Source organism: Colossoma macropomum, unplaced genomic scaffold (genome assembly GCF_904425465.1).
Source record: "Colossoma macropomum unplaced genomic scaffold, Colossoma_macropomum, whole genome shotgun sequence".
Lineage (NCBI taxonomy): Eukaryota > Metazoa > Chordata > Actinopteri > Characiformes > Serrasalmidae > Colossoma > Colossoma macropomum.
The window spans coordinates 22,600,648-22,622,986 of NW_023494805.1; the positions used below are offsets into that span (position 1 = coordinate 22,600,648).

At 39.2% G+C, this 22,339-nt stretch overlaps 2 protein-coding genes across 3 annotated transcripts; both read left to right on the forward strand.

Annotated features, from left to right (window-relative positions):
* Positions 1 to 347: 347 nt before the first annotated feature.
* Positions 348 to 7,857, forward strand: snx15 (sorting nexin 15). Its single transcript, XM_036597474.1, has 8 exons — positions 348 to 544; positions 1,312 to 1,347; positions 2,244 to 2,364; positions 2,609 to 2,724; positions 3,027 to 3,321; positions 4,686 to 4,835; positions 4,943 to 5,152; positions 7,268 to 7,857. The coding sequence occupies exons 1-8, from the start codon at positions 443 to 445 to the stop codon at positions 7,378 to 7,380; spliced, it is 1,143 nt and encodes a 380-aa protein (XP_036453367.1). The 5' UTR covers positions 348 to 442; the 3' UTR covers positions 7,381 to 7,857.
* Positions 7,858 to 11,641: 3,784 nt separating this feature from the next.
* prox3 (prospero homeobox 3) lies at positions 11,642 to 20,591 on the forward strand. 2 transcript variants are annotated; one of them, XM_036597589.1, is made up of 6 exons: positions 11,642 to 11,715; positions 13,338 to 13,463; positions 14,313 to 15,938; positions 17,407 to 17,514; positions 17,863 to 18,063; positions 19,724 to 20,591. In XM_036597589.1, the coding sequence occupies exons 3-6, from the start codon at positions 14,340 to 14,342 to the stop codon at positions 19,910 to 19,912; spliced, it is 2,097 nt and encodes a 698-aa protein (XP_036453482.1). In that variant the 5' UTR covers positions 11,642 to 11,715; positions 13,338 to 13,463; positions 14,313 to 14,339; the 3' UTR covers positions 19,913 to 20,591. The 2 variants fall into 2 exon arrangements, with proteins under 2 accessions (XP_036453482.1, XP_036453481.1); XM_036597588.1 differs by lacking the exon at positions 11,642 to 11,715 and having other exon boundaries at positions 13,276 to 13,463.
* The last annotated feature ends 1,748 nt before the right edge of the window (positions 20,592 to 22,339 follow it).

Genomic DNA, 22,339 nt, shown 5'->3' on the forward strand with positions numbered 1-22,339 from the left:
CGTACACTGTCTGCTTCTTTGATGTTTACATCTAATTAAAGGCTAAATAAATAAAGAACAAACAAACAAATACATATACAAATAAATAAATAATAAATGATATTTAAAACCTTATAATCTTTCTAATACGACTATTCAATAAGTCCATACCTACTTCTTTATGTATATTTACTGTTTTTAAGACTTGTGTTTAAAACTTGTAAGCATTTTTTTGGAATATGCATTTTCTTTAATTATTATTAATGTTATTAATGTGTATTAAAAACACTTTTTGTCTTTTTTAAATATTTTACTCGGCTGTCGATGACGCACCGTGACTACGTCACTAAGCAGGAAGTATCTGTCAGAGAGCCCAAACAGTGGCTTCAGGTTTGAAGCACAGAGAACAGAGACCATATGAGCCGTCGTCTCTTGTAGAATATAATTATTTAAACCCTTCAGAATGGCTCGAAAGACTAAGAAAGAGGAGTACTACCGTTTCTTCACCGTTACAGATCCACGCACACACGAGAAAGGCCACACGGAATATAAAGTGACGGCGAGGGTTAGTAATCAACAGACCAGTTAACTGTTCATTTGACTGTAATCTCATATCAGAGGCTCAGTGAGTAACAGCACTTTGATAGCAGTGATTATTTTCGGATAGATCGAACGTTAGTTAGCTATTTCAGTTCGATAGAGTAATAATAATTATAATATATAATGATATAACAGACTCTTTGTTATCAGTAGATTTATCTGACATGACCATCTAACTTGATGATGATCTGTGTTTTATATTAATGCTTGTATTATATTAGTGATGCATGTGGGTGATGGTACATGTAGAATATGTCTGTAAACAGGACCAGGTTATAAAGAAATACCGTGTAATGGTTTGTATGCCCTTCTGCACCCCGTTTAAATATTAGAAATGGGCCATTGTTCACTGGGTGGCTCAATAAAACTCGTGACACGGAGCATGAGGGCCACCCCCGTGACTACATCTACATCTACATCTGGCTTTGTGCTCATTGGGTGGATTATTAAACCATCTTTCACAATTATTTATGCTTGCATTAGATTAGAATTGTTATGAAGAACTACAGTGTAGGACTTTGTTGTCAGGGAGAATATTTGTTTTTGACAGACCTTCTGTACAAAATGAACTGCATCCAATTCATTTTGGTGAAGTACACACAAAGTACCAGTGTACAGTTGCACACTGAAGTATCATATGCAATAATAGTCAGTCTTTTTTCATTGATTTATTTCTGCAGTAATATATGAGTTCTGCTCCCTTCTCGTTTCTTCCTCCCCCTCTCCTGACAGTTTGTGTCAAAGAAGCGACCAGAGGATGTGAAAGAGGTGGGTTGTGATCCTGTCCAGTCACTCCACAACAAGTGTTTCAGACCTTTGAGTTGATATATGCAAAATTTTGCTTTGCATTATTTCATTCAAAGTATTCGTTTGAGTTTAATAAAATCAAACTTCTTGTTACCACATGTAGTGATATTTTTTTAGATTAAGCTGAGTAGAGATGGGAATTTCCATGCTTTCGTGATACCAACCAAATGACTCACTACAGAGATCGAAACATTCTATGTTGTTCAGTAATTTCAGTACCTAATATAGTTTGGTGATTCGCTGATAGGCATGTGTTTTACATTAGTGTGTTCACCACATACAAACAGAAGTGTCTCTGAACAGACCCACTGCATATTCTTCAGCATCTTAAACTACTGGTTATGAAGCAGTGACTGAAACTTCTGGAGTAGATTCTATTTTTTACCTATTAAATTAAGAGCAAAATGAATACACATCATGTAAACCCGAATTTTCACTATAGATTTAGAAATTAAATGTTTATAGCTGTCATTGTCTTTTGTATTTAAAAAATGAAACAAAAAATATTGTTCAGGAATCGTATCAAATACGATCAAATTCAAATGATCTGAACTGGTATCGGTATCTCTAGTGTCACACTGTTTTAATAAATAGATGACTTGGTAATGATATGAAAGTGTTAAGGAATTTGTGGACTAAATGGGTAAATTTCATAAATTGGTATATTTGTAAAAGTGAATATGACTTTAGTAATCCTGAAGCATTAAGGTAAAAAAAGCTTAGGCACTTAATATCTTGAAATAACAGCAGCTTACTCAGCAACGTTACTTAAAATAGTCTCAGAAATTGTAACTGTGTTGAATATTGACACAGCTCATGTTGACACAGAGTGAGTGGTGTGTTGTTTTGATTGTTAGATAGTGGTATGGAGAAGGTACTCAGAGCTGAAGAAGCTGCATGGAGAGCTGGCTTATACTCACAGGAACCTGTTCAGAAGACAAGAAGAGTTCCCGCCTTTTCCACGGGCGCAACTGTTCGGTAAGACTAGAGTACAATGTGCTGTGCTTACACTGTGTGAACATTTCAGAACAGATATGGTCCAAAATTACTTGAAATTCTGTAACTTCAACATACATTAAAGTTAAAAACAAATTTTTCTTCTTCTATGAAGTTACCATTTTGGAGATTCAGTGTATTGTTACTATAGCAACGAAATTTTGAGATATCAGAGACCTCTTATTTTTCTTTTTCTTTAACACGAAATTCTCGCTCTCTCTTTTAGGTCGGTTTGATGAAGCAGTGATTGAGGAGAGGAGAAAGGCTGCAGAAACTATGTTGCTCTTCACTACAAATATCCCAGCACTGTACAACAGCCCCCAGCTCAAAGAGTTCTTTAGGGTCAGATTTACATACGTACACACCCTTGCACATACATATTGGTTTGACTCACTTTAAGTCAGCAGCTTAAAGATATAACAAAATCTTTTCAGCATTTACTTTTTCTCATTTGTTCTTTTGTATATTTATTTATTTATTTTGTGTATCAGGGGTCTGCAAGTACATCAGCATTTTGTCCATGCAACATTGCCCACATATGTGTTAACATATTTTCACATAAAATATCAATAAATGGCCAAACTTTTGAATACTATTACTATCTTTTTCTGGTATTGTCTTTCCTCTCTCTCACTCTTTCTCAGGGAGGAGAAGTGAGACGACCGTTAGACCCATCTTCTGTCTCTTCCTCCTCTCCACTACCTCCCCCTCTCATCCCTTTACCCAAGGGGGCCTTTGGACTGGAAGCAGAAGAGGAGGCTGGGAGGGAAGCTCCCCTCCAGGCTCAGGAACTGGAGTCCAGTCTGGAAGAAAAAGATCTGGATGAGACTGAGGTGGCAGTGGAGGCTCTCAGTGACATGGAGGGCAGCCCAGTGGAGGAGACACAAAGAGATAAAGAGGAAACACAACAGAATATCAGCACAGATCAGTTCACCACAGGTGCAGTTACATTTCTGGTTTATCTAGTTTTTTAAGAGTTCCAAACTGGCAGCCTGCAGTCCAAACTTGGAATTATACAAGATTTGGACTTACTAGCATTATGTATTATAATTAGGTTGCACATGGTATATGATGTAGTCACTAATTGCAGCAGGCCATTCATCTGATTACCATTTTAAGAAAATTAATGTCTTAAATACTATTCGGACAGGGTTAGTTTTTCCTGGGGTGCTGGGGTTATGTAATTTTTACTGCAGGCTGTCTGTAATGTTTATGACCAAAATGCACAGGATAGGAAATCTTGGTTTAAATTGTAGAGATGGGAGGGGCTACTTTATTTCCGCATTACAGTTACACCAAAAAGATCTATACACAATCTGATTGGCTGCTAGAAAGACCCTAAAAAACACCTTGGCTACCATAGCAACAGCCTAGCAACACCTTAGTAACCACCTGGGATTGCTTAGCAACAGCCTAGCAACACTTTAGCAACCGTCTTACAATAACAAAGCAGTGCCCTAACAACAAGCTGGAATACCAGAGCATAGCATAGCATAGCTACCTAAAATACTTTGTATACCCAATGCAGGTATCAAAAACAATCAGTGTTCTACAACTGCTTTAACTTTGTCCACAATTTAAAATTTGTTCACTGTTTAGTGATCATCCATCCATCCATCATCTAAACCGCTTATCCTTCTGGGTCGCGGTGTGTTTAGTGATCATTAGCTTTGGAATTTACAACCATCACCACATAAAATTTTTTTTTTTACTTTGATTTTATTTGTTTTAATGCTTGGAGTTGTACACTTGGGCTAGGATAGTACAGACTTGACTTGGGCAGCAGAGAATACCAGTAAAAACTGCAGCATACTCAGGAAATATAGCGAAAACCTTTTTTCGACAGGATATGATGGAATATTTCTATTCTATGGGTGGGGCTAAAACAGTGAGAAGACAACTCAGCTCTACGAGTCTGAAAGGATGTGAAGCTGTCAAGAAGCTATTACTGAGAAAAGAAATAGACAGAAACAGAAGAACCTTTGCAAATCAAACAAAGAAGCTACTGGGTGTTCTCAGAGCAATAAAATGTCCAGACCTATGAGAATCTTTACTGAAGCATGAGTGTGCAGACTGTAAAATTGCTGACATGGCGCATTTGGACTAGGCTAAACACACTGAGAGAACCTTATAATAATTCAGTTACAACACCCCCGCATGTAAAGCTAATCCCTTCCGAATAGTGCTTTAGTGTGGTAATCAGCCTCCCTATTAATCACCCCCCCACCCCCCAGGTTGTCAGTTTTGGGAAACTGCTTATTGACTGACTGATTTGAATTTTCACTGTCTTATTTTCATATAAGTTGACTGCCCTGAGCCCCCTGGTTCTCCAGTTGACCAATTGGAGGAGTTTGATGCTCTCTTTGACTGTGTATCTGAGGAGCCGGTGGACAGGGCTCCACCTCCTCTCTCAGTCGAGGACCTAGCCATCTTTGACCCATGTGCTAAGGAAGGTCTGCACTACCCGCAATCCACCTCTTTTCTCTTCATCTGTGCCCTGTGTATCACCTGCACTACAGCTTTATTTTCATTTGCTCATTCCTTTCATGCTATCTTTCAGATCAGTCTTGTGGATCTCCTGATCATTCTGAACTCCTGTCCCTCAAACTGACAAAATCAGATGGTGCTGGATTTGGTGAGGATGAAGGTTATGTGGCCCAGGCGACCAAGGAACTGAACTCAGCCCAGGAGAGAGAAAAAGAAGGAGAATACAGCGCAGCAATACTGAAATACAGATCAGCAGTGGACATCCTAATGAAAGGAGTGCAAGGTACAGATGAGAGTCACTGCTGCAGTATAGTCATAGTCACTGTCCCAGGTTAGCTGTCACACTGCTGATGTTGGATGATAAAGACAATGATGACAAAAAAAAAAAAAGACAATTCCGATCTGACAGTTCTCATTAAACAGTCAGATCTGCGGCCCTATCCTAATCTGGAATTAACATACATCTTGGGTGGTCTCAAGTGGCAGCAAATGCAGGTGTAAATTGGTTACAGTGCTTCTTGGAAACAATTGTGATCTGATTACTGAAACCACCTTTGGAGGTGGTCAGGGATGCACATGGCCACATGATATTTGTAGTGTGAACTCTAAAGCATCCCAATATGTCCCCAAAAGCATTAAAGGACCGCCTTAACGACATCACAGCAGAGAAGAAAGCAGCTGCGTAGCTTCTTTCTTACACCACTAAGTTATCCCAGCAGCCCACATAATCTGCATTTGTAACAGTCTAAACATTTGTAAATGCACACAAACGAGGATTCGCAGCGTGTTGTCTGACAGTAAACGGGAGCGAGAGACTGAGAGTAAATGTGCACAGCACCCTTCCTTCAGTCCTGAAATCCAATCAAATTGACCAAAGTGGTCACTGAGACACACTGGAGAAACATGGAAATGCCAGGTGTAAACAGCTGTACATCTTGCTGTCCACTTTTGATCAGATCACTCAAAAACATGGTTGCCCAAACTTTTTGTCCCGAGGTACTGAAGTGCAATGTTTGTGGTGGGCAGAGGGCCAAAATGACACAGTATTCAAAAATGGTGAAAGAAGGTAGGTAGGCTTCAAATTGAGTTTATAAAAATGATTGTAATTTAAGTGTATTTTAGTGTTTTTAAGTAGTCATTTTTATTTCTAAAAAAACTCAAAAATACAGAATTTACTAAGTTACAGTACAATACAGTACTGTGCAAATGTCACAGAACATCCTTTTTTTTTTTTTAAATTTTCAGTCTAAACTCTGTTTTCAGTCTAAACAACAACAATTAAGTAAAAGTTAACAATTAAGTAAAAGTTATTCATTTTGAAAATATATATTTAACAGAGAATTACACAGAAGCCTCAGCAATTAAATATAATATTATAATTTTCAGTATTTAGTGTGTCCATCCTTTGCCTTTATTACAGTTTATTTTTATAGATATTTTTCTACACCTACAAAGTTCTCAAACATATTTAGTGATGTTGAGGTCTGGACTCTGGGGTGGTCAGTCCATTGTTCTGAGAACACCAGCAGCTTCTTTGACTGATTTGCAAATGTTCTTCTTTTTTTGTCTGATCCTTTTCTCAGTAACAGCTGCACATCCTTTCAGACTTATAGTGTTGAATTGTGTTCTCACAGTGGAAGGATGGACAGAAACACCTGTGGATTTTGTCAGACCTGAAGGAAGAGTGGAGCTTGATCTGTCAAAGATGAAAGCTTTAAATATTGTTTGTCTGATGGTGAGAGTTGTGGTGGTCTACCAGGTCTTGCACGATTGTTAGGAGTCCCATTTTCTCTACATCTTTTAATAATTTTTTGATAACCTTTTTTTGGAAACTCCTGTTTTTTCACTTATTTTCCTTTGAGTTCCCCCTTCCTTATACAAGTGTATTATGTTATATCTTTTTCCTCAGATATATATCCTGACAAATAAATAACTTGCACTTAATGTGTTTTGACAGGAAATTAAATATATTAAGGATGGTCTATGACATTTGCACTGTTCTGTATATTGTATACTATACTATACCGTGTATATAAGTCTCTGATTGGGTGAGGGGGTGGGGATAGGGTAACTTTCTGATCCACTTTAGGGCTTCTTTGCTCAAGACACATATTAATAAAGGGTATAAACTGGGTTTGTGTCACAGATTTGTGCCACGTCAACCATAGAATATGTAATGAACATAACCAAAGGGACATTTTACACTGTACTTTTTATTTATTATTTTCTAATTGTAAGCAGCAGTGAATAGAAGGCAGAATATTGAATAGAAGGCCTTAGATTTTTTCCCAAAAGGCTTAACCAGAGATGGAATGCATGGACTGAAACGGAACATTGTGCACATATTTGGCTTTGTTGTTACAAGGGCATGAACAGTACCTTCTTCCTCTCTCTGTAGGAGAAGTGGATGCTCAGCAGAGGGACGCAGTGAAGAGGAGGATAGCTGAGTGCCTTGAGCATGCAGAGAGACTGCTCTCCTTACACACTCCTACTCAGAAACACAACACGTAGAGCACACACAGACACAGAGACATTTTAACACTACTAATAGTGGAACTCCCACGGAGTCGCAACACAATACACATACACACTCTCCCTCACACATAGACACACGGAAACATTTCCCTCTGCTGCTCTTTTCAGTGTAACTCTTCAACAACCCACATGATACACTTATGCACACACATATACATTCACTCTTTACTCCCGCATTGACTTACAGCATACTGATAGGGGCCCAGGTTTTAGCACTATGTTCCTTTCACTATAAGGCTATAGTACTGGAAAAGATTTTATAGTCTAATTAAAAGGAACAATGACATTTAAATCGTTTGAGCCTTTAAAAACTTCCCCTGAGATGGTTCCAGAGTCAATTTCTTAATCAAATGCTGCAATTGTATTTAAGATAAGCCTTGTTAATGTTTGTCAAATCAGCTCCTTTGTGTGGAATCATGCCTTTTTTGTAAATTATACAAAAATTGGAACAAATGACCTCAAGTGTAATTCCTTTATTTTACCACCAGGTGTCCTCATTGAGCATCATGCACAAACTAGTACTTCGAATGTAAAGATGTTAAAGGTTTTTTTCAAGTTTTTTAAATAATTCAGTCGTTGAGATGTGGACAAAGTCATTCATTGGTTTGATGCTCTTGTAGAGAAAATGCCTCTATAACAAGGGTGTCAAACTCAACCACTAAAGGAGCCATATTAAAAAATCTCAACAAATCCATGAGCCAGAGAAAAAGGTTTTTATTTTATTTTTAGTTAATGTGCTATAAACCAGACTAGCCATTGTTTATACAAAATATGCAAAAACTCCAGCAGTAAAATATAGGCACTTGTAGTAGACCTTGAAATATTACATAAATACTTGAAATATTAAAAATTTTAATGTCCCCAGGAGCTCAGTCTTTTAAACCCACCTATCTGCTTGAACCAGACACCTGTCATCCTTTCTATGCTGCAGGTTCATTAAGACTTGGGCTGAATTGTTGAGCTGCTGAGCTAACGTTAGGTGGTTATATTGGTTGAACTGCAGCTGAAATGCTGCTAGTGTGTTTGGTTTTATGACAGGTGTAGAATTTTGTAGAACTGTGTAGAATTGAGGTGTAACTACTGTCTGAAGGTTTGTTGTTGGGGTAGAAATTCAGAGCACACATTACGTTGCAGTGCATGCTGGGGACTGTAGTGCAGCACACTGTGAAACAAGCTAATATTAATAGAAAATTAAAATACTTTTGTGGGCCGGATAGGATTGTGTTGAGGGCCAGCCTTGTGTTTGACACATGGGCTCTATAAGCTACCTCACACAAAAACTACAGTGAATACATTACTTGATGCCTAAAACATTATTTTATGACCATTTTACATAAGGGTTTTAGCCAAAAAGCCATTCATGATGGAGAAGCGCATTCATAGCGTAAGGCAAAATATTCCTTTATTGTTTCAGATGGACTCCAGTTGCACTATTTTACCAACATTCATATCAACATTACATATAAAAACTCTGAAGACACATGTAGCTTCACTGGTAACTTTGGATAGTAAATAAAGTGGCTAAATTTGTGTTGTAGACATTGTGACCCCTGGTTCCTATCACCACCACTGTAAAGAAATCAGAGTCAGCAAGTTTCTCTACAATGCAACGTTTAACATCAAACCTCTTTGAATAACTTTCTTTACATCTCAACTGTTGAGTAATGCATAAATTTCGAAAAATCACTGGAATTCCCCTTTAAGCATAAAGGAAGTTTATAACTCTGTTATGTACTGTGTTAGATACCTATATTCGTTTTCCTGGGCAGAGGGGAAAAATGAGGGGTGAATAGAGGAGAAAAAGAGATGGCAGACCTGAAAAACAGAAGCGTGATTAGAGGATGAGCGGGATCATCTCTTCATTGTCCATGGATGGAAAAATCCTCCCCCCCTTTTATGTTTTTTTTTTTTCACCCCTGTTATTCTGTTATTCCCTCTCTCTCTCGCTCTGTCTCTCTCTGTGAGTGGAGAGATGTGGAATGGAACAGAGAGAGGTTATTGCACCTGTGTGTGTGCGTGTTTTTAGAGAGATGGATGAAGAGACAAAGAGAGAAAATGGGGAGGTGGAGTGTGTTTTGGCATTAGCATGCTGAGAGTGTCAGCACTCGATGTGCTTCTCTCCCCCTCTCCATCTCTCTCTCATCCCTCATTCTCTCTCTCTCTCCCTCCGATCTCTCTCTCCTCAGTGTCCATGGCAATTATGCCATCAAAACACTCCAGCCAAAGAGGATAATTGCATCCTGAGTGCTGGAGAGAGAGTGAGCGGCAGAGTGAGGGAGAGTGTGTATTTGTACGACTGTGTATGTGTGTGTGTGTAAGAAGAGAGAGAGTGAGAGAGTTAGTGAGTCCACATACGTGTGTATGTACACGTGTCTGTGAGAGAGAGAGAAAGTGAGAGAGTGCTACAGTGCATTACAGTAAGTAATCTTCTTCACAGCGTTACAGGAGTCATTCTGGTCAAAGATCAAAGAATCAGTTTGCTCTGCTAAGTGGGTAAAACTACGTTAAACTCTCTCTGTCTCTCGTACTCTCCCTCTCTTGCTCACTCACTTGCTCTCTCTGTCTTTCTATCTCTGCTGTCTTCTTTTTCTCTCACTAGTCTCTCTTTCTGGCTCTCTGCTCTTTCTTTCTGTCTGTTTCTCTGTCTCTCTTTCTCTCTTAGTCTTTGGTACTCTCTCTCTTTCACTTCCTTTGTTTCTCTCTATATATCTTTACTTCTCTCTCTCTCTCTCTCTCTCTCTCTCTCTCTCGTCCATGGAGATTGAGTAATGTTCATTAGTATTGTGAGGTGTATCAGGATAAAGCCAGTAAGTAGTAACCACAAACATGCCTTGAAAAGGAAAGCTTTTAGCAGGCAGGTCTGACTGTGCGGTGCTTTACAATAGTCCTGACACATGCATACATATTCTTCTCTTTCTCTTCTCTTCATTCTTTCTCTCCCTTCTGTCTGCCTTTCTTTCCCTCCATCACTTTCTTTCTTTCACTATTTTCTTTAATCTCTCTCCCCCTTCTCTCTTTCTCTCTCTCTCTCTATCATTCTAACAATCTCTCTCTCTGTCCATCTTTCTAACAATTTTCTCTCTCTCTCTCTCTCTCTCTCTCTCTCTCTCTCTGTCTCTGTCCATCTCTCTCTTTCTCTTGCTCTTTCTCTCTTGGTCCATCTTTCTATCAATTTATATCTCTCTCTCTCTCTCTCTCTCTCTCTCTCTGTCTCTGGTATACTTCTCTAAGCTACTGATGTAATTCCTATAGACGAATGATGGATCTGTATACATCCTCTTTTGCTGTCCTCTTCCTCTACACTCCTCTTTTTTCTGTCCCTGTTACCTCTCACTCTCTCACTGTCTCCTCTCTCTGTCACCTTGCCCAAGGCTCTGTGGGTGTGTGCGCGCATACACACACACACACACACACACACACACACACACACACTTTCTCTCAAAGGGAATCAATAGGCAAACACTTTGGCTGTCCATCGACCCTCTCCAATTTCTCCCTTTATCTCTCTCTCTCTCTCTCTCTCTGTATCCTCCTGGATGCCAAATTTTTATTCCAGCCACATTTGGAGTCATATTGCAATATGTTTGATCATGACTCACTCAAATTAAGCATTTTGATTATGTCTCCCACTGTTTGAAAGGACTGAGAGTTAGTTGCCATTTTTATGATGCTGTGCACAAACGGCCATAACCCAGCCGCATGTATTTCGCTGCTCTTTGTTCAAATGACTCATAAATTTTAACAGGGATACTGTCAGTCATTTGGCTCCAGTTCAAAGGATTCAGTTCTCTATGTGCAGTTGTCACAATTCAGTGGCGTATCCAGCCCAGGGCCGGTCTCATAAGAGCCAAGACAATGCTCAAACTGATCCTATTTTAAAGATGAGGAATCTAACAAACGTTAGATTTGGAGACTTTTCACATTTACCGCATGAATATTCATAGTCTACCAAATGAAGATGTATGCGGTCATTTTATTTCGTACCTTCTTTTGTTGCACATGGCCTGCACAGGCAGTACTGTGCTGTGTCATTTTCTATTTCTATCTGACCTTTGCTCTACTATTATTTTTTTTATGTCTATTCAAATGTTTTTGTTTACTCAGATCTCCTGCTGCCAGCTCTCTTTATTAAAAAGGCTTTGTGTCACATTTCTTGTTTCCATAACAACAGTGGCCGCTGGTCATTGTGGGCTGGCTGGCTGGTGGAGAACTGCTCTGAAGTGGGGGAACGAGAGTGATCTGACAATGAAAACGAGTAAGGGGCAGCAGAGAGAGGGAGAGAGAGAGAGAAAGATGGACTACTCTCACACTGTAAGATGAAGAAGGTTTGCTTGTTGGAGCCATAGAAATGTCCCAATGAGGCAAACTCTATTGTAATGTAGCTATAAAGGTGAATGACAGATTCGTGACATTTTTAATAGTGCATGGGTGGTGTAGACGGGTTCAGCGAAATAACAGTTAAAAAAAGTGGATTCAAATGTGTTGTCAGCCACATGGAGGCATTAAAACTATATTAGTCAACCCCCCCACCTCCAGTTGTGTTTTGGTAGCAGGATAATGACACGGCTCTGATGGGCAGTGAAACAGCCTGGATTAACTGCATTAACTGTGGGATCAAACAGTTTATGATTGGTGGAGATCTCTTGCTGGATATCTACCCCACATGGGGGGAGGGGGGAGGGAGGGAAAGAGAGACTGTGTGTGTGTGGTCATGTATTTAGGTTTTTGTGGGGACCAAATATACCCAAGATGAGAGGTAGGACCATGACATTTTAATGGTTTCATGCTCTACACATTTTTGTGTTTTACCTATTCTACACACCTGACCCAGCACATATGAAGCATGTTAATTTGTTAATGAGTTGAATCAGGTGTGCTAGATGAGAAAAAGCAAAAAAAGAAATTACCTAGTGTGGGATTGCCAGGACTAAGATTAGGAACTCCTGTCCTAAATTCAAATTAGTTGTAATAGAACTAATATGCTGACTTGATTTGAATAGTTAGAGGCGTTCCACTTTTTTTTGTTTTCAAAATTTCAACATTATTAAATAAAGATGTAAACAACATCATTCAGAGAGGTTTGATGTGGAATGCTCTATTCTAGAGAAGCTTACTGTGTCAGATATGTTCACAGTGGTGGTGAAGGGGACCTCCAAAGTGTTTAATGTCTCTAAATGTCACCACACAGAAAGTTATTATATGAAACTGTGATAAATACTGCCTGATGTCTGAAACAATGTTTTGCAATAGTTTTGAGATAAGGCTTTGGCCTAAAAAGAGGTACATAGAGGACATTGTAAGGCAAAATAATATGAAAAGAAAAACTTCTTTTTTTGATTTACCACTATTTTACCATTATCATCATCACATACAAAACTCAGAAGACACGTGTAATTTCTCTGCTCATTTTGGATAGTAAATCAAATGGACGTTTGCATTGTAGACATGGCGACCCCTGGTTCCTATCACCACCATAGTAAAGAAATTTGGGAAGTTTCTTTACAATGAACCTATTCACACTTTATTTACATTTAAACAATGTCATGTATAGAATTAAACAGAAAATTTGAAAAATCTGTGGAATTTCCCTTTAATAAATAAGGTTTTTAATAAATAAATAAATAATTGATCATTTTATAATGCTAATCACAGTCTTAGTAATGCTATAATAAATATAATAGCTGTTGAAGTATTATTATTATTAATAATACTATTACTACTACTACAAAATAATAATAACTACTACAATAAATAAATAATAATAATAATAGGGTGGGTTTAGGTGTAACATGTCAGCGTTTAGTAGTGGTCAAAGGAAAGACCTCACAAAGTCAGAAATACAAACTCTGTGTGTGTGTGTGTGTGTGTGTGTGTGTGTGTGTGGACTGGCTGGACGGACCTCCCTCTCTCGCTCCTCGGCGCGCGCCGGACAGGAGGAGCGCCGCTGAGGGGAGCGGAGCGGCGGACACAAACGGACAGAGAGAAAAGAGAGAGAACGGCGGGAGAAGAGAGCAGCAGAGTAAGAGAGCGGGACACGGGCTCAGCTGGACCGCAGGAGGGTAAGCGCTGTTTCCGCCTTTCTACTTTCCGCTGTTAGTGAACACCAGCCTTCCTGCGTGTCCTTGATAAAAGCAGCTCCGCTCGCTGGTCTCTCCGCGAATGTGCGACACACGCAGACAGCGCGGTGGCAGCTGAGAAACAGCAGCGCCGAGTGCGGAGCAGATCAACACTACGGCTTTACCCAGCCAGGAAACTTAACACGTTACATGTCTGCCTCCCTCTCCATAATTACTGCAAATCCAGAGTAATCTACCCGCAGGATGTTCTCAGCCCTCCACAGCAGTTAAACAGCTTTATATTCAACTAATAACCGCGTGCCATCTGTGACATTTGAGAAGATAATAAATAAAATCATAGTGTAATCTGATTAAAAATTATCGAGGCTGTTTTTGAAAGTGCCTTTTAGTCTTTCATCTCTATCCATCCACCATCTATTCATCTGTCTGTGATCCATCCATCCTATGTAAAACTGCTGTCTTTATCCAGTGGCTCAAGTTGTGAGGTCCGGAGGTCCTCCGGCTTTGTAAAGCTCTGATCCGTGTTCAGAGTTTGTGCACTGTAGTAATCTCATTAAAAATATTTACTCTTTCTCACCTTCTCTGTGTTTGTGCATGTGTGCGGTAGAGAGAGAAAGCAAGAGAGAGAGAGAGAGAAGGATGAGGGATATAGAGTCAACAGTCTGAATAAACAGTGGCTACAGCTGTCCATGAGCTGATAACGCACACATGCAGAGAGAAGAGACAGAGAGAGATGATGATGATGACAAAGATAACAATGAGAGGATGGCGTGCAATTTTAAAACGCTGACACGATTTCAGACAGATTCAAATTGTTATCTTTTGATCCAGAATCCCAGGCAGAGAAGAAGAGGCGTGATGGATTCCCCTTCAGAGTTTTTCCAGCAGCAGCAGCAACAGCCGCAATCCCATCCCGCCTTTGACCTGTATACTCGAAGTCCGTTGGAGTCCACTTCCACTGGCCCTAGTTACCCAGCTAGTAGTCCAGCCACTTACCCCATCATTTCTCCCCTCCTGCACCCCAACAGCGCCTCCCAGAGGTGGGGTACATATAAGCAGCGGCAGTGCTTGTTCTCTGAACTGCCAGCTTCTGAGGACGGCCAAGAGGAGGATGTGGAAATGCTGGGGAGGAGAGCTGCAGAAGGTGCAAGCCAAGTTCCATTAGCCAGGCTTGGCGAAAGAAGAAGAGTTTCAGTCCCTGAGTCTTGTGACTGGAGCCAGGATGTGGTAAGGGTGAAGAGGCTTAGAGTGGACAATGTGCTGAGGAGGAATGGCGAGATGGAAAGGGAAGGGCACCGGGGGAGGAGGAGGATTGCAAGCCGCAGCCTACAAGATGAGAAGAGCAGAGAGGAAGAAGGGAAGAGGAAGGAGAGTAGGGAAGGAAGGCGGCGGCAGCGGCGTGAGCTGAAGCTCCAGCTGGAGGAGACCAGGGGAAGGCTGCTGGAGCTTCAGCGCAAGGTGTGGAGAGCTTATGGAGAACAGCAACTAGAAGAAGAGAAAGAAGAAGGAGGAGGAGAGGAGGACAGAACCATGGATGAGATGGCTGAGATGTTCTCTGAAGGAGAGGGGGATGATTGCCCAGCAAATGGACTCTCCCCAAGTGTGTTTTCTTCAGAAAGAAAGCATGAAAAGCATGAAAGCAGCCAGAATGAGAATTCTGAAGAATTTCCTGAAGAAGCTATGGACTTGGATGTGGAGCTGGATGGAGGAGGAGTGTGGCTGGGCTGCAGCTTGGTGCAAGGTGAATGGGAGAACACAAGTGGCAATGAAAAAGAGAAGTTTGCTCAAGCCCTCAAGCAGGAACTGGCCAATGTTGTGGCTCGGGTCATCGACAGGGTGGTCCGCCTCTATGCTGAAAGTGACCAGTCACCAACCCCAGCTTCAGTTCTAGCCCAAGAGACTCCTGCCAGCAGGGTATTGGGTCCAAACCCACCCAAGAAGCCAAGGCTTGGGTTTGGACCTCATGCCCTACTGCCTGGAGGAGCGCATGTGGTAGAACAAGCCGAAGCACTGCCTCTGGTCGCAAAGAAGCTTCAAGACAAGAGGAATCCTCTAAGTCAAGGCAAACACAAGCACCCCCTGATCCCTCCACAAAACCCTGGCTTACCTTTCCTACCCCAGCCCCCTCTCCCTGCACTTTTACCGCCCAGGAACAAAGAGCCTTTCCTGCCCTCCTGCCCTCCGAACCCTCCTCCGCTCCCCTTGCCTCTCCTGCACTACACCATGCAGCACCTCTTCACTCGTTCTCTCTCCAGCATACCCCTCCACAAGGATGGCCTCTCCAGCGAGCCCTTCATGGAATTTCGCACTCACAACCCCTCATTCCCACCCTTGCCACCACTGCTGGCCCAGTTAAATCCCCCTCTCGTGGACAGAGGGGTGGATGAGGGGATGAGAGCAGGAGGTGTGGGAGGAATGGATGGAGGAGATGTGGCCCTCTATCTTGGTGCTGGATCAATATCCTTTCACTTTTACAGGGGAGCCGATAAATATACAAGCAGAAATGCTGCAGATTATACTTCAGTCTGGAAGTTATCTGCCTCTGTTGCCTTTATTGTAAAATTATATTTTTCAGCAGAGATTGAACATAACAGTGGTTGCTAAGTATTAGTGCCTACATCATTTCTGATATATTGCTGGTATTGATAGTGGAATTTAATACCATCTAAACTGTTTCATCTGTTTGAAGGTTAAATGCAAGAATAGATTGTAGTGTTCTTTTGTTCTTTTTGTTTTTATAGTTTATATTTGAAGAGATTCCTTCAGAAACATTATAGACCACTTTTCTTTTTTTCATGATATACGTTGCTGGGAGTGGGCTTTACACATCCAAGAAATATCAGTGCTGTATTATCATTAATACCACCTTTAGCAGATAAATGAAAATGTGTTTTCCATTATACGTCATACGTGTTTTCAAAAATGTGTTGCACCTAAAATTGATACAAATCGACAAACAGCATTTTGGAATGAGCCTCTTAATTTCTTGTTTTTTTCAAATCCATGTGACAATAAGCACCTTTTTATGACTGCCTAGAGCCTATACCTGAAATATTACAGTATTCAGTACAGCTCTAATAGCCTATTCTAAACAGAAAAAAGTAAATGTCTGCTGCAACTTTAAGAATCAATATGTCTGCACCTATATCTAAAAAATAATAAAAAATAATAAAATAATACCTTGGCAAATTAAAACATCTTAAATCTAGTCAATATCTAATATTTCTTATGATGAGATTGTTGTAAGAATATAATTAGATTTTTTAACTTATTTCAAATTTTCTACATGTTTTAAGCAATTTTATCTACAAAAATTGTTTTATTTTACACAAAAAGACAGTTCCTCAAGGGTTCCTTAGTAAAGGGAATGGTTCTATTTAAATTCATGAGTTCTGTTTAAATGGTTCTTTGCATAGTGAAATGGTTCTTCAGATTGATGTAGAATGTGTTGTATATGGTACAGAGCCTTTTTGAAAATGGCTCAATATAGAACTTATGGTTCTAAAGACAGAACCCTTTACTAAAGAACCCTTAAAGAACCATCTTTTTAATGAGTGTATTGGGAGATAATTGTGCTTGTTTTAAGACATAATGCTAATAATTGTGCTTGTTTTTGGATTTTATTCACTATATTACCAAAAAAGTAATGTATAATGTGTAGAAATACATTGAATAATCTTATAATAATCTAACAACAGACTCATAATGAAAATATTAGATATATTGACTAGATTTAAGATTAATTTACTTTACAAAGATTAAATGTGAAGTATCATCAAGCTGTTTTTTCCCACTCAGATTATAAATCATTATCAATTCCAAAATTTCCCACATTGTTGTAGGTTTCTAATGATTTGTCTGACTGCGTTGATTGCTTGAGTGCTTTTTCTGTCTGTCTCAGTTAAATTCCCTTAACCCTCTGAACTCTCAGGAGGGTCTCTCTCCATGCCACCTGAAGAAAGCCAAGCTCATGTTCTTCTACGCACGCTATCCCAGCTCCAACACACTCAAGACTTACTTCCCTGATGTCAAGGTGCTTCTTTATTACTGTAGGCGCATGTATTTACAGCACAATAATACTGATACGAAACAGCATTAGACATAGGTGGATAATTATTACTGGGCATTCACACATTTATTAGGCAGGAAATGACACAGCCATACTATAAACAATTACGGCAATTAGATACTTTTTCCCATTCCTGTTGAACTATTCTGATTAATGGCAGTAGTGACGTACACTGAAAACAGCGCGCTGTCGTATACTGAATGTTTCCAGTGTAAGCTGTGCCAGTGTGCATGTAGTTTAACCCAATTAGATGATGTTTCAGAACATTTACTATGAGTCATGGTTCACCTTTGCTGTTATTTCTCTCCACAGTTTAACCGCTGTGTCACCTCCCAGCTCATCAAGTGGTTCAGTAACTTCAGAGAGTTCTTCTACATTCAGATAGAGCGGTTTGCACGACAGGCGGCTCGCGAGGGCCTTCCTGCCACCAGGGAGAGGGCGCTGCGCCTGGGCCGAAACTCAGAACTCTTCCGCATCCTCAACATGCACTACAACAAGAGCAACGACTACCAGGTTGGAGTGTGTTTGTGTGTGTGCACTGCAAAGGTGTGAATGTGTGTGTATGCTATTGTTCAAAAAGTTTGGAATCATTTATCATATTAACAATTTTTGTTATTTTATATATAATAATAACTGACAAGATATAGATTTAAATATTAGAAAGTACACACCAAATGTATTTTAGGAAGTTTTCGTCAATATTTTAGTCCATCCTCTCACTTATTTAATTTTCAGTCAAAACAGATATAAAGTACAAGTTATTCATTTGTCAGGAAAAGAAAGAAAAATACATAGATTTAAAAGAAAGTTACACAGAATACTCAACAACTAAATATAATATTTAATATTTAGCTTTTACTGTGTCCATCCTTTGCCTTTATTACAGCTTCCACTTTTGTGTTTCAAAGTTTTTCTAAGAAATCTGCAGGGATATTTTTCTACACCTCTAAAATTTAGTCCTAGAAATTGGTTTGCATTTTGTGCTTTTCACAATCCAAGTATCTTAATTACAAGTTTAAACTCCTCAGTCCATAAATCCTCATCTCAGATTTCCAGTTATGGGGTTGTAGTGCAATTTTGTTTCTTTTTTGTCTATTGTCTTTTCTCAATACCGGCTTCTTGTCAGCATTACATCTTGTCAGACCAGGTCAAACCAGATGCAGCCCTGCTGGTGACATCCCATATAAATTACAATAATGCATGCCACAGCTTAGTAAGTGTGGGAACAAGATAATTAAGTCGTGTCCATGAGTTACTAAGGCATGGGAATGAGACCACAGCTTAATAAGACATGATCTCGTTCCCACGCCTTACCTCATGGCCACGACTTAATTATCTCATTCCCACGCCTTTCTAACCTATTTTTATTTATTCAGGATGTCACCAGCAGGGCTCCGTAGGTCTCCTGTAGCAGTCCCATTATCTCTATATCTTTTAATATACATTTTTAAATCCAGTTTTGGAAACTACTTTTTCAATTGTTTTCTTCTGACTTTCCTTTTCGTAATGCAGGTGGATTATCTTATATTGATGATGCAAAAGCAAAGCAAATTATATAAGATGATTATATGATTTGAGTAGTTGATTCTTTGAATGTTAGTGTCTCTTTGAAGGGAAACTCTTGTTGGGAGGACACAGCTGTAACTCATTGGTTTTAAAACTGGAAGGTTGAATGAGTTGAAGTGGCAGCAGAGTGCCCAAAAGTAAAGAGTGGACACATGAAATAGTGATATTATACTTTTGTCTGTTTTGATATTAATTATAGTTTCTTAACACTAAGAAAATGAATTTGTACTTAACAGCTGTTTTGACAGAAAATTCTATACCCAAAAAGGTGGTTTATAACTTTAGCATAGTACTGTATTGTACATGCAGCCCAAGTTCTTAAATGGCAAATAATATAGTCTAATCACCTATTTATAATATATTTTTCTTATTTTGCTTTCAACACATTTGAAATATGAAGCATTGTGCTGTAACTTGTATTGTAACTTATTATCATTTATAGATTATATTAACAACTTCCAAAACGTACTATTTGAAAAATGTGAAGTTGCACAGACTAGCATATTAGAATCATGATTTTATATTATTGAATTGTATTTCCCAACTTTTCAATGGCATTTTGTGTGTGTGTGTGTGTGTGTGTTTTAATGTCCTATACTCTGTCCAGGTGCCAGACAGGTTTGTGGAAGTGTCTGAGTTGGCTCTAAGAGAGTTCTTCACTGCCATCCAGAGTGGACGTGATGCTGACCCCTGCTGGAAAAAGTCCATCTATAAGATCATCTGCAAACTGGACAGCCCTGTGCCTGACAGCTTCCGCTTACCAGGCTGCCCCATGGACACACACCGCATGGTCTAAGACCAGTATGGGCAGCCACACACACACACACACACACACACACACACACACACACACACACACTTCATAGCTAAAGGATTAATGTGGGTACATACACCGACAAAACACACAGGGTTAGAGTTGATATCACACACACACACACACACACACACACTCTGAGGATCAGCACTGACGAATACATACCAACACACATACACACGTACCTGCTAAATATCATACAGGCTCTGACTGGAAGCACACAAAACTATTTATATAATCTAAGGAATGAACAGTATCTATGTGATAGTGGTCTGCTGCCTTCCAGTTCCAATGGAAAGAAATCCATGTGGCACTAATACAGAGGTCAATGGCCTTGTTGAATGTACAAAATTATGACTAGGTCACCGAGAGGTGTTAGAATTTTGCTAGTACTGTTTCAGAGAGATAATCATTATTTGGAGATATTTAAAAGGTTTTTCTATTTATCTGCTGAAACCTTATTTTCATGTAATTATCAAGAAAATGAAGCACTTAACAACGGTGAGCCCATAGGCAGTCTTTTCATTGTAATTTTATATTCAACTTGCGTATTTGTCATGCTGTTTTGCATATTAAGTGTTCATAAGGCTTTGCGTCTAAAAACAATGTGTGAAATTTTGATGTAACAGTGCTACCTGTAATTAAAGTGATTGTTCAAGCACTTACAGAGTAGCAGTGTTTTATCATGGAGAAGTACAGTTACAGAAACCTCCTTGTCAACTAGAAGTGTGTTCTGGAGAACCTCTATCATATCTCACGCAGAGATCAGTTAAAGTGTGTGTGTGTGTGTGTGTGTGTGTGTGTGTATGTGTGGTCTCTGACTAAGTCTAACCGCCTGACAGGCAGGCTGGGTCGGTTCAGGGCGCTGGACTAACAGCTTCACGCTGGCAGTGCGCCCTGTGCTCCTGGAGCCAGTTCACACATGGTCTCATGCACTAAATCATGCACTGACCTATAAACCTTTTAGGCTCCTTCACTACACTATACAGATTCAGCCAGGAATTAAAGGAGAGTTACACTATTTTTCCTAATGCTTTGCATAAATAAATTGTTTAAATGTTATCTAGAGAAACATATTAAATCAGAATTGTCCACAGTGGTGGTAAAAGGAGCCAAAAGCCTCAAGAGTTTCATGCCTCTTAATGGTACATCACAGAAAGTTATTCTATGAAATGGCTACACATACAGTGAATGATGTCTGAGACATTGTGTATGATAGTTTTAATGTAATGTTTTAGCCTAAAACTTTTTTAAATGCATTCATGAGAGATACATTTAGGCCTAAATTGTTTCAAATTTACCACTGTTTTACCACTATTAAAAGATCACATAAAAACTCAAGACACACATAGGTTCATTGGTCATTTTGGATAGCAATATGGCTGAATTTGCATTGAAGACATCACACCCCCTGGTTCCTTTCACCACCACTGTGAAAAAAATAAGACAATAAGTTTCTGTACAATGCATCATTTCACATCAAACCACTCTGAGTGACTGTTTTCATCTCAACGAATGAATTATGCAGGAATATTAGATGGAATTTCCCTTTGACCATACTTATATCACTAAATCAAAAAAATCAACAGCAAATCAACCATCAAGACAGATGTATTATTGATGAGGGTAAACAGAGGTGGGCAGTATGTAGTTTACTGTTACATGAAAATAAAGAAACTTTGAAGTGATTTGTACTTTAAAGAATATTTAGATGTTTACACTTAAGAACACTGTAATAATACCATCATGCCTCATAATACCACCACTGTCCCATAATACCAACACTGTCCTAAAATAAAAACACACTCTTGCAATACCAACACTCTCTCATAATACCAACACTGTCCTAAAATAAAAACACTCTCTCATAATACCAACACTGTCCTAAAATAAAAACATTCTCTCATAATACCAACACTGTCCTTCAATAAAAACACTCTCTCATAATACCAACACTGTCCTAAAATAAAAACATTCTCTCATAATACCAACACTGTCCTTCAATAAAAACACTCTCTCATAATACCAACACTGTCCTTCAATAAAAACATTCTCTCATAATACCAACACTGTCCTTCAATAAAAACACTCTCTCATAATACCAACACTGTCCTAAAATAAAAACACTCTCTCATAATACCAACACTGTCCTAAAATAAAAACATTCTCTCATAATACCAACACTGTCCTTCAATAAAAACACTCTCTCATAATACCAACACTGTCCTAAAATAAAAACATTCTCTCATAATACCAACACTGTCCTTCAATAAAAACACTCTCTCATAATACCAACACTGTCCTTCAATAAAAACACTCTCTCATAATACCAACACTGTCCTTTAATAAAAACACTCTCTCATAATACCAACAGTGTCCTTCAATAAAAACACTCTCTCATAATACCAA